General features: G+C 43.5%; 1 protein-coding gene across 1 annotated transcript in view; it reads left to right on the top strand.

Annotated features, from left to right (window-relative positions):
- The window catches only part of sdhaf3 (succinate dehydrogenase complex assembly factor 3), a 68,529-nt gene extending 59,290 nt beyond the window's left edge, over window positions 1-9,239 (top strand). Inside the window, exon 2 of the mRNA XM_070881053.1 lies at window positions 8,719-9,239. Within this exon, the coding sequence (XP_070737154.1) occupies window positions 8,719-8,919 (201 nt within the window). The 3' untranslated portion in view covers window positions 8,920-9,239. The remainder of the gene's footprint in view (window positions 1-8,718) is intronic.
- Window positions 9,240-12,644: the final 3,405 nt, after the last annotated feature.

Here is a 12,644-nt window from a genome sequence, read left to right as displayed (position 1 = left end):
ATCTCATTTTTCCACTTGGCATCTCGGGGGGCCATTGCATGGATAGCCAAACTAGGCAATCCCATTATGAGCTTTTCTCGTCATATGTGGTGAAAGCAGAAAAAGAGGTATCCAGAGCACGTGCCTGAAACAAAGAGTTAGCTCCTTTGCATATGCCAATAGGGGACTTAATGCTTGTTTGAGCAGACATCTCAAAGCGCTGGACAAGTACCACCAACGCTGCCTCTGCAAGATCCTGCAAATCCACTGGGAGGATAGACGCACCAACGTCAATGTTCTCGCTCAGGCCAACATTCCCAGCATCGAAGCACTGACCACGCTCGACCAGCTCCGTTGGGTGGGCCACATCGTCCGTATGCCCGAGTAAGCAAGTGCTCTACTCGGATCTCCTACATGGCAAGCGAGCCCCAGGTGGGCAGAGGAAACATTTCAAGGACACCCTCAAAACCTCCTCGATAAAGTGCAACTTCCCCATCGGCACCTGGGAATCCCTGGCCCAAGACCGCCCAAAATGGAGGACAAACATCTTTAGTCTCGTCGCTAAGAGCATGCAGAAATCAAGCGCAGACAACGGAAGGAGCATACGGCAAACCAGGCTCCCCACCCACCCTTTCCTTCAACCACTGTCTGCCCCACCTGTGACAGCGAATTAATTCCCACATTGGACTGTACGGCCACCTGAGAACTCACTTAGAATGGAAGCAAGTCTTCCTCGATTCCTAAAGATTGCCTAGGATGATGAGGCCCCTTTTGCAAAATTAGTTTGCCCTAATTGCAGCCGGCACCAGGCCAGCTGTGTTCAGGAAATTGTGGTCTACATGCGGTTTAACCAGCGGCACTTAAAAAGGAGTCGCAGGCAAACAAGCAAGCTTTTTTAATCAAAATATTGGATGTGGAACCGGAAGAGCAGGGCAGGTTTCCCCAGGGCAGGTTTTGGAAACTGGTATATTGAGACCTTCTATCTGTGCAATAGACGTCACAGGCCTTTCCAACTGGATCTGGGGGTGTGGGAGCCAGTACCTCAGGGCTTTGGGGGGGTAGGGACAAGCCAGGTCATTGGGGCTGTGATCTGGGGGAGGGGCAGGACATCGAGGTCATATTCTGGAAGGGAAGCCAGGACATGGGTATTGTGATTGGGGCTGGGGAAAGGCTTCCTTTTGAGACCTGTGGGTGCACTCCTCCTCCTGGCCCACAAGAAACACCAAAAGCTGATCTTAAGCACTTACAATGGCCAGTCAGTATCTGCTGTTGGGCCTCCCCCTGACTTGCTGTTAACTTTTAAGTGCCAGCTCTGATTATGTCATTGGGCCAAGACTTTTGAATGTTAATGAGGTCCCCACTTGCCTTTTGCTGGAGACTAGTCAATAACCTGATATGTGTTTGTAAAAATTTAAACGGACAGGAATGGGGTCAGGTTGCTTGATCCCTGATATTTTAACCCGAACCAGTCCTGCTGTCTGGAGTTAAAATCGAGGCAAATGTGTCATGAAGAGGTAATTGATCCCTTGTGGGACTGATTACCCTGCTCCACTAATGATTTAAGTGCCTTTAGAAGGCCTTAAAAGGAATTATGCCAGGATTCCATTGGTGTGAATCAAGGATGTAAAGGGAGGAACTTTTCAGGTAAGCACAGGAACTTGCCTAACCCCAACTGTAAGTGGTTTCTCTTGGGTGTTTTCGAAGCACCCCCACTTTACAATAGTTCTAACGTGGGAATTATTACTGTACTGAACAGATGAATGAGTCAGGGAACGGGTACCTTGGTCCGAGTACTGGCAATGCTTTTATTAAAGTTAAAACACACACCTGCACCCAGTAAAACCACACACACCCGGGTGTGTAAAACAAACACATGCAATACAATACACAGTCTGACCTATCTAAGCAGGCCCCTAACGTGAAGTACCCACGTCTAAAACACCTCCCCTGTAAACCCCTAAGAATTTGGTTGGGAGAATGCACGATACCCCATCACACCGTGGCTGTGATCTTAACAGATGTGCAGAGATGATGCACACTGATTCACTGGCTTACTCGCTGCTTCTTCCGATGAAAAGGTGTCTCTTCTGGTTTCTTCTCTCCGTCCCATGTGGACGGTTGGATTCTTGTACAGGCAAAACAGCGAGGCAAGAGAGAGAGCTGTGACCCACATGGCCTTTTTTATATCCCAAGTTCATTTGCCTTTTCAGGCTGAATAAAGTTTGTTTCAAGAGCTTCCTGTGGGTGTGTCTTCTGCTTTTAGCTCAATGAAGTTTTCTCTTTGTTTCGAGGTTTCTGTTTTTCCAGTGATGGGTTTTGCTTCTGAGCAGTCTGGGCTTAATGGCTTTCTATTGTTCTGGTATCTCATCCTGGTAATGGGTCGATCAGTGATCAATTCACTTGATGAGTTCACATTGCTTAACAAAACACAGTCCATTTGCTCATCACCTGCGATGAATTGCCTTAGCTTGGCCATTGTCTTTCCAGAACCCCTGCCCAACATTCTAAGTCCAGCGTGGAGCAGCACCTGGGCCCCTCCCACAAACAGCTTCCAGCTTTTTCTGCGTTGAGAAAAATATTAAAACGCAAATCCTTGGGGATTAAAACGCAATGTCCAGATCCTTGGGGATTTGATGCTTACAGTCCTTACACAAACGCGCCCCCCCTGCCCCCCGCAACATGGCTCCTTGGCGTTCCTGATGGCTCCACTGCTGGATGTAACTCCGACATGCATATGCTCTCCAGCCCTGGAAACTTTGGGGCCTGGGTATTATTAGCTGGAGTGCTCACCTAAAATTAGCTTGCATAGTATAGCTTTTTGATTGGTCTTTGGTCTTTGAAACTTCTTGACTAATTACGACTGCTTTCATTGCCAGTCACAAAGTGTCTACTGTGTCTCTCCTCTAACCCACAAATCAATATGCAATTACATATTGGCAGTGGGGACCCAGCCGGACTACATGGTACTACCTTTTAAAATTAAGAAATGCTTTAACTGTTTGAACTGTATCCGATATTTTTGTATGCAGGCAGGCACAAGTGACATTAAATGCTCAATCTTTTTTTTAAATCCATCTGTAGATTAAATCTTGCCAGACATGGACAGCACCATAGATAACCCAGTGCAATTCTAGAATCTAAATTGAGAACTGTAAAATCTGGAATTTTAATGATGCTGGATGATGTATTATGTTTCTGAATTAGGAGAGTCTGATAACTAGCAGCATGTTGTGAATGCTTGGCTGTAAATCAATCTGATGTCATGCCTGAAAGCCATTCACTGACTGTTTGATCCACTGTTATCGATTTGACATTGTAATGACATTCTCCTAACATTGCTGTTTGCTGACTTGTAAGATGTAAAACAAGTGAACTCTTTTATTTCCTCTCTCGGTGGTTTGAGACACACAAAATTAATATTCGATTTCATAAGCAGCACTTAAAAACTTTCCCTTCCAACCTAAATTTCGATAAAACATGTGGCTTTTATTTCAGTCATACTATTGCAGTAAGGAGCTATATCCCTAATGTTGGAGGCTGACTAGTATCCACTGACTTTACAGACTTTACAAAATGTAAAGAATGCAGCTCCATTTGCAAATGGTACCACTTCTTTACCTTCAGTGCTCAAGGTGCCTGTCAGTAATAGTTACGTGCTTCAGATTCCAATGGATACCTGTGCACCCCCAGCTCTGCTGCTCATTCAAGGTCATGGACAGTATTTGATTTATGTCCCAGTGTTTTAAACAGCATAGATCTCTGGATCTCCATACGACCAGGCAGAAGTGATGAAAGATCGTGAAACGTTAACTTTGTTTCTGTCTCCACAGCTGCTGCCTGGTCTGCTGAGTATTTCCAGCATTTTCTGTTTTTATTTCAGGTTTCCAGCATCCACAGCATTTTGTTTTGGCATTGGATGAAGCTCAGCAACCGAGTAACTTTTTTTTTAGTCTCCTGTTCCATCATTGACCCTTCTTCCTTTCAGGCTGAGTTCTATAATCTAGCAACAGATTGAGTTATAAGCAGGCTGTCTAATTTCATCGTTCTTCCTCTCAATCACTAAGTATCCTGATCATTGTATTCTTTTGAAGCTTTAAAAATACAAACATATTCCCAGCCTGCTTCTCTCCAGTTTTGCCGATACCTGCAGTCAATCGAAGCTTATACTGTAACTATTTGAATTTTTAAAACATTTTTTATTCATAGAAATTTATATTACAGGACTGAAGAAGGCAATCTGATCCATTCATGCCTCAACCTACTCTGAAAGAGCTATCCACTTAGTCCCATTTTCCTGCCTATAACCTTTTAACTTTTTTCTTTTACAAATATGTATCCATTTCCTTTTTAAAAGCTATTATGGATTTTTGGTGGAGCATTCCACATCCTAACCGCCTGCTCTATTTAAGAAAAATTCAACTAAGCTCTCCCTTCCTCCTTTTTGATGATCTTAAAATGTCTGCCCTCGACCTACTAATACATTGACTAGTGAGTTTTTCTCTCTCTTCCTTATTCTCTTCGAATTTCTCTCCATTCTTCACCTTCACCACTCATGCTGGATTATGGTACCACACCCAAGTGGCTTTCAGTCATGTGTGATTTAACACACATTGAGCAGATTATTCAATTGCATGGACATCACAGCCAAACATGATCTTGTCCATTCATGTGTGTTTCAGTAAAGGTCAGGGTATAGAAATTGTAGGTGGTAATTTAGCATAGAGCAGGAGTCAAATCTGCAAACAAAGACTTGCATTTTTATAGTGCCTTTCATGACCTCTGGATGTCCCAAAGTGTTTTACAGACAAGAAGCACTTTTGAAGTGAAGTCATTGTTTAGACCCTTGTATGGCTCGGGGATGGAGACTTGGGCGGGGGGGGGGGGATTTTAACACCTAAAAAGGATGCATTTGGGTCAGGTGGGAAGTAAAAATTATAAAAATTTCAAACCCAAGCCCAATCCGCCGCGAACCTACCTACTTCTGGTTTTAACGGAGACAGGGCGGGGTGGACAACCAATGCACTCCAAGATGGGGCCCCTCATTTAAATATTTAAATTAAATGAGGCCGCATACCTCCATTTTTTTTTACGCTGGCCGCTTGGGCCTCAGGAAAGCCAGGGGCTAAAAAGATGTGAGGACTGCTACATGGAAGAGGCAAGAGCATTTCCAGCATGACTTGTGGGCCAGGAGGAGCAGGAGTGCTCTCCGCCCCCCACACTCGGCAGCACACCAAACAAACCTGTTAATCGCCGCCCCCCCCCAGTGATCCGATGTCCTCTACAGCCACGATCTTCTCTCCTCCCGCCATCTCACGAGCCCCCCTCCCCAGCCTATCTTTCCCTCCCTTTATGCTTCCCGCTGCAGTCTGGTGACACAGGCCTACCTGCCCAACAGCTAGCCAGCCCTTCAAACTTATTTCAAAAATGGTATTGAGGTCCTGCTGTTAAATTCGCAGGGCCTAAAGGAAACCCGTTCTTCTGGTTTTCTGACCGCAAAACTGCTGCCCAATCCACACCCCACCCTGTAAGTATTGAGGCTTTTATTTACAAACTATTGAGGCAGCTTGTATTTGAAGAATTTGTGTATAGTACAACAGTTTTTTTTCTAGCTAATTCTTATCCTACCAGTTATCTGTAACAGCGTAAATCCACAACACTGAATGTTGGAGCAGTAGGGTTAGCCACAAATTGGTAGATGCCTGATAGTATGGCTACCCTGCCTCTTGAATGTGCAAGTGTATATCCCAGAGCAGAGGAAAGATTATGGGCTGGATTTTCCAATCCTCTATGGATCGGGTTTCGACCCTGAGCGGTGTGAAAGGCGGCAATGAAGTCTTGTGTGCCTCGTCACAATACCCCGGTTGGGTTTTGTGGCAGCGCTGAGCAGCCCCGCCAGGAAGAGCTGCGCCGGGTGTGCAAGTGTTTTTTTTCAAAAGGTTTCTTCCCCCTCTCTTTCCTCCCCCTCCTCCCAAAGGCCTATCTCAGAGCGCACACAGCCCGGCACTTTAATTCACAAGTTTCCCACCCTTGTGCCACGAAAAGTCTACAACACCTCCTTTAGTGCTGCATTCCTTAACGCAGGGCCCAGATGCCCAAACTTACATACTAAAGCGTAAACTATTCCGGCCAGTAACTTTCCCGCCCTGCCTCCGTTTTTGCCCCGAAAACAGAAAAGCCTAAAATTCAGTCCGAAATGACAACTAATAATATTCAAGAAAGGAGGGAGAGTGATCACCGGGAACTGCAGGCCAGTTAGTCTCACATCATTCGTCAGGAAAATGCTGGAATTATTAAAGAAGTGGTAACAGGGCACTTAAATCATATGATTAGGCAATCGACATGGCTTTATGAAAAGGAAGGGAAATAGTGTTTGACAAATCTATTATTGTCAGCTGTGGCTCATTGGGTAGCACTCTCGCCTCTGGGTCAGAAGGTTGTGGATTCAAGTCCTACTCTAGGGACTTGAACACAACAAAATCTAGGCTGACACACCAATGCAGCACTGAGGGAGCACTGCACTGTCGGAGGGGTGCTGTCTTTCGGATGAGACGTTAAGCTGAGGCCCCGTCTGCTCTCAAGTGGATGTAAAAGATCCCATGGCACTATTTCGAAGAAGAGCAGGGGAGTTATCCCCGGTGTCCTGGTCAATATTTATCTTCAATCAACATAACAAAAAAACAGATTATCTGGTTATCACATTGCTGTTTGTGGGAGCTTGCTTGTGAGCAAATTGGTTGCCGCATTTCCCACATTACAACCGTGACTACACTCCAAAAGTACTTCATTGGCTGTGAAGCGCTTCGAGACAGTTGGTGGTCGTGAAAGACGCTATATAAATCCAAGTCTTTTATTAAGAGTTTTTTGAGGATGTGACTAGCAGGGCAGATAAAGGGAAACTAGTAGATGATGTATATTTGGATTTTCAAAAGGCATTTGGGAAGGTGCCACATGAAAGATTATTGCACAGGATAAGGGCTCATGGGTTGGGGGTAATATATTAGCAAGGATAGAGAATCGATTAAAGGACAGAAAACAAACAGTAGGAATAAACGGGTCATTTTCAGATTGGCAGGCGGTTACTAGTGGGGTGTCGCAAGGATCAGTGTTGGGGCCTCAGCTATTTACAGTCTATATTAATGACTTAAAGGGACCGAGTGTAATGCATCCCAGTTTTCTGATGATTCAAAGCTACGTGGGAAAGTAAGCTGTGAAGAGGACAGAGTCTGCAAAGGGATACAGATAGGTTAAGTGAGTGAGCAAAAAGGTGGCAGGTGGAGAAATGTGAGGTTATTCACTGACAGTAAGAATAGGAAAACAAAATATTTTTTAATAGAGAAACTATTAAATGGTGTTCAGAGAGATTTAGGTGTCCTTGTACAGGAAACACAAAGTTTACATGCAGGTACAGCAAGCAATTAGCAAGACAAATGGCATGTTGGCCTTTATTGCAAGGGGGTTGGAGTACAAGAGTAAGGAAGCCATTGCTGCAATTGTACAGGGCTTTGGTGAGACCACTCCTGAAGTACTGTGTACAGTTTTGGTCTCAATGCCTAAGGAAGGATATACTTGCCTTGGAGGGAGTGCAACGAAGATTCACTAGATTGATTCCTGCAATGAGAGGGTTGCCCTATTATGAGAGATTGATTAGAATAGGCCTATACTCTCTGGAGTTTAGAAGAATGAGAGGAGATCTTATTGAAACCCATAAAATTCTGAGGGCTTTACAGGGTCAATACTGAGAGGCTGTTCCCCATGGAGGCTAGAAAGTCTAGAGTTAGGAGGTATAGTCTCAGGATAACAGGATGGCCATTTAGGACTGATGAGAAATTTCTTCACTCAGAAGGTGATGAATCTTTGGAATTCTCTACCCCAGAGGTCTCTGGATGCTCAGTCTTTGAGTATATTCAAGGCTGAGATTGATAGATTTTTGGACTCTTAAGGGAATCAAGGGATATGGGGATTGGATGGGAAAAGTGGAGTTGAAGTCAAAGATCAGCCATGATCTCATGGAATGACGGAGCAGGCTTGTGGAGCTGTCTGGCTCACTTCTGCTCCTAATTCTTATGTTCTTAAAATAACACATTTCTAATATTCTGCCTGACTGTTAATTACATTTTCATAATGGAAGTATCTCATAAGGCAAAAGCGTTTTAGTTGATCTTGAATTATTGCAGTGCCACCATGTCGTACAAGGATTCACATTCAGAATAAGTTAAGAGTTAATCTTAACTGTCTTCTGCCTGATGTGTCAGTGATTAATGTGAAGGTTAAATATTCCAGTCAGGTGGAATGAATGGTCTCTTCTGCCAAAAAATTATGCTATGTCACACATCTGAATGCATACTCCTTTAATGGAAAATATAATAAAGGCTTGTATAGCTAGACTAATGTGTTAACAGTTAATGCTCTATTCTAGGAATGATGGTTAAAAATAAGACATTGAAAATACAATTTAAGCGGAGAGCAGGTGTGTGAACTGTACTTGCTGCTAATCTCCAAACAAATTCAAGATTCTGAATACTGTACTCTTTACAGTAGATGTCCCTCCTAAAAGTTAATAAATACTCAGAGGAAGCTATGTTAATTTCTTGATGGCCAAACAGTTCCTAATGCATTAGTGCAACTGTTGGTTTGTGTGCTGTCTTTAATCTCAGTCTGTTTGATAAAATATATTTGCTATTGTGCCTAATGAGCTCTCTTCAGTTTTAACCTAAAGACCTCTATTTTGTTTTTGCTCAGGTATATGCAGATGTGCTACAGGCACAGACTATGGAGAGTGTGATGCATCCAACACAGAAGGTCCACTATGGAGTCCTGCTGACAACAAATAAACTAAACGGCTTTAGTGGAGAACAGATTGGACAGCTATACGAACTGATGCAAGAAGCCACAAAACCTAATCAGTTCAATATTGAAGATGACCCTTATCACAAGAAGTAATGTAGTAACTACCACAACAACATGTACTTAACAAACTGGGGAATTGTATCTGTTGTACCTGCTTTCTAATGTATTGTTTGTCTCTGTTAGAAATGATAAAGTCTGAAAATTTAAAGCGAATTTTCCTGTATGCAGCGATGCTTAGCAATTAGCCCATTTGCTTTTAGCATGACAAATTGTAAACTGATGACCAGATACGGATTTTTATAATATTTAAGATCAACTGTAAGAGTTAACGTAAGAGCAATCGAAAAACAATTCAATGTTTTCTAATAATCCCTGCATATTGAACCAATTCTTGTGTAAAACTGTATCAAAATCATAGTTCTAATTTTGTGCAAAGAAATTTTCCCATATAGATTAGATAGGATTACATAGGCTATATGGCACAGAAACAGGCCATTTGGCCCAACCAGTCCATGCTGGCGTTTATGCTCCACTTTCCTTGTCTAACTATCAATATAACCCTCTATTCCCTTCTCCCTCGTATGCTTATCTAGCTTTCCCTTAAATCCATCTATAGTATTCGCTTTAACCACTCCATGTGGTAGCAAGTTCCGCATTCTCACCACTCTGGGTAAAGAAGTTTCTTCTGAATTCCTTATTTGATTTCTTGGTGACTATCTTATATTGATGGCCTCTCATTTTGCTCTTCCCCACAAGTGGAAACACTCTCTCTGTCTACTCTTATCAAAACCATTCATAACTTTAAAGACCTCTATTTGGTCACCCCTCAGCCTTCTCTTCAAGAGAAAAGAGACCCAACCTGTTAAACTTTCCTGATAAGTACAACCTCACATTTCTGGTATTGTCCTTGTAAATCTATTTTATACCTTCAGCAGTGCCTCGATGTCATTTTTATAATATGGCGACCAGAATTGTACATGGTATTCGAAATGTGGGCTAACCTAGGTTCGATATAAGTTTAGCGTATCTTCTCTACTTTTCGATTCTGTCCCTCTAGAAATAAACCGTAGTGCTTGGTTTGCTTTTCTTATGGCCTTATTAACGTGGCGTATCTTCTCTACTTTTCGATTCTCTCCCTCTAGAAATAAACCGTAGTGCTTGGTTTGCTTTTCTTATGGCCTTATTAACATGTGTCGCTACTTTTAGTGATTTGTGTATTTGAACTCTTAAGATTCCTTTGCTCTTCTACCCCATTTAGATTCCTATTTTCTAAGTAATATGTGACTGCCTTATTTTTCTTACCAAAATGTAATGCCTCACATTTATGGGTTGGAATTAATTTGCCAATTAGATGCCCATTCTGCAAATTTATTAATGTCGTCTTGTAATTTGTTGCCGTCCTCCTCAGTATTGACTATTCTGCCCCCTCCCCCCAAATTTAGTGTCATCCGCAATTCTGCTATTTGTCCCCTTGCTCCACATTCTCTGACCCTATTCATTTGTCTGTTACATGGTACCTTATCGAAGGCCTTTTGGAAATCTAGATAAAGTATATCTACTGTATTACCCTTGTCTACTCTTTCCTCTTCAAATAATTAAATGAGGTTGGTTCAAGCAAGAGTCCCTTTTGGAATCCATATTCACTATTCATTATATGTTTGGTTTCTAGATTTGTTTTTCTTTAGTGGGGATTCCATTTTTCCGACCACTGATGTTAAACTGACTGGTCTATAGTTCTCTGGACATGTTCTATCTCCCTTCTTAAATATAGGTATTACATAAGCTATTTGCCAGTCCTCTGGCACTACACCTTTTTCTAATGATTTATATATGTGTAATAGTGACTCTGCTGTCTCTTTCCTAGATTCCAGGGGTTTTATCCTGAATTTGATTGGTTTATTTCTCCCCATTATTTTAAATATCCTTTCTAATCTCATCATCTGATGTCATGTCCATCTGACTTGTTTCCCTAGTAAATACTAAAGCAAAGTAATTACTTAATATTTCTGCTATTTCATTATTGCCTGTGATTTTATCCTGACCGCTCCTTAGTGGTCCTATTTCCATCCCAACACTCTCTTTAATTTATGTGCCTGTGAAATATTTTACACTTTTTTGTTTTTATGTTCCTCTTTTCCTTCCTAATTTATTTTTGACTTCTCCTAATCTCTTCGTATTCTCCTTTGTCTTGCTCTTCCCTGCTGTCCATGTACTTAGTGTATGCCTCTTTCCTTATCCTCAATTTTTCCCTTATGTCTTTATTCATCCATGGTATCTCATTAGTGTTTAGCATCTTTTTTTTTAGCGGAATATATTTTTCCTGGACTCGAACACCGTTTTAAATGTTTCCCATTGCTATTCTATATCATTGTTACCGAATATTGTCTTTTATTTTTCCAAGTTCTATTCTCAGCCCCTCAAAATCGACTTTTCTCCAATCTATTATCCTGGTCTTCGTCATACTTGTGTCCTCCTTAATTATGATCTTAAAGCATATTATATTATGGTCACTTGCCTAGATGTTCCCCTACTTTTACTTCACTTATCTGCTCTGGTTCATTCCCCATTACTAGATCCAGTAGTGAATCCTCCCTTGTCAGGCTTCTTGCATAATGGGTTAGAAAGGAGTCCTGTACACACTGTAGGAGCTCCATTCCCTTATCCCTTTTACTTACCTCTTCTGGCCAATTAATTTCAGGGTAGTTGAAATCCTCCATGATTATTTTTTTTTACTCATTCCCTTAATTTGCATATTTCTTCCTCCACCTCCTTTCCACTATTAGGTAGTCTGTAGGCTATCCCTGTTAGTGTAATTGATCCTTTATTATCTTTTACCTTTATCCACATGGATTCTATTTCTGTCTTACTGATCACTGGATCACTTTTTTTCTACTGCCATTACTATCTCCAAGTACAGCTATTACACCTCCTTTTGCCTCTCCTAAATATGTTGTACCCTGCAATGTTTAATTCTAAGTCCTGATTTTTCTGTAGCCATGTCTCAGTAATCCGTACTATGGGCCCAAGTTTCAGGCCGCGCCTAGAATGGCGCAGCCCCGACCTGGACACCCGTTTTTCGCGCCACAAAGTGCGCCTAAAAAAAACTTCCAGATTCTCCGGCTCCCTGCAGGTCGTTTGCTGCTCGGCGCAGCGCAGCATGAGCTGTAGGGGGCGGAGCCAGGTCCCTGCGCTGAAAACAGTGCCGGGACCTCTGCACATGCGCGCTACAGTGGGCACGCATGTTCAGTAGCTCCAGGTGCCCAAAACTGTGTGGGAGGGGCCCGAAGCATGCAGCCCCTAGACCTGGCCGAATGGCCTCACTGGGGCTGCGTGCATAAGGCTGCACCTCCCACGCCCAGCTCCTGCTTCCTCCGTACCGTCCCGACCCGACTTGACTCCCGCTCCCCACCCCGATCCGACCTCCGCTTCTCCCGCTCCCGACCGATCGCCGCCCCCCCGCCCCGATCCGCGCTCCCGACCTCCCCGGACCCGACGCCACCTACCTGTCAATCCGGTAAGTCTAAGATCGAAGTCTTGGGCCCGGCCGGGCCTGTTCAGCCTCCCTCTCCTTTCTCTTTCTCTCTCTCTCTCTCTCGCTCTCTCTCTCTCTCTCTCTCTCTCTCTCTCTCTCTCTCTCTTTCCCCCCCCTTCCCTTCCCCTCCCTCCCTTCCCCTCCCTCCCTTCTCTTCCCCACTTCCCCTCCCTCCCCTTCCCTTCTCTTCCCCCCTCCCCTCCCTCCCTCCCTTCCCTTCCTCCCTCCCTTCCCTTCTCTCTTTCCCCCCCACCTCTCTCCTCCCCCTCCTCCTACCTCTCCTCCC

This window comes from Pristiophorus japonicus, chromosome 5 (genome assembly GCF_044704955.1).
Source record: "Pristiophorus japonicus isolate sPriJap1 chromosome 5, sPriJap1.hap1, whole genome shotgun sequence".
Lineage (NCBI taxonomy): Eukaryota > Metazoa > Chordata > Chondrichthyes > Pristiophoridae > Pristiophorus > Pristiophorus japonicus.
The sequence above is the reverse complement of the archived record's forward strand: the minus strand, read 5'-3'. Positions and strand labels throughout refer to the sequence as shown.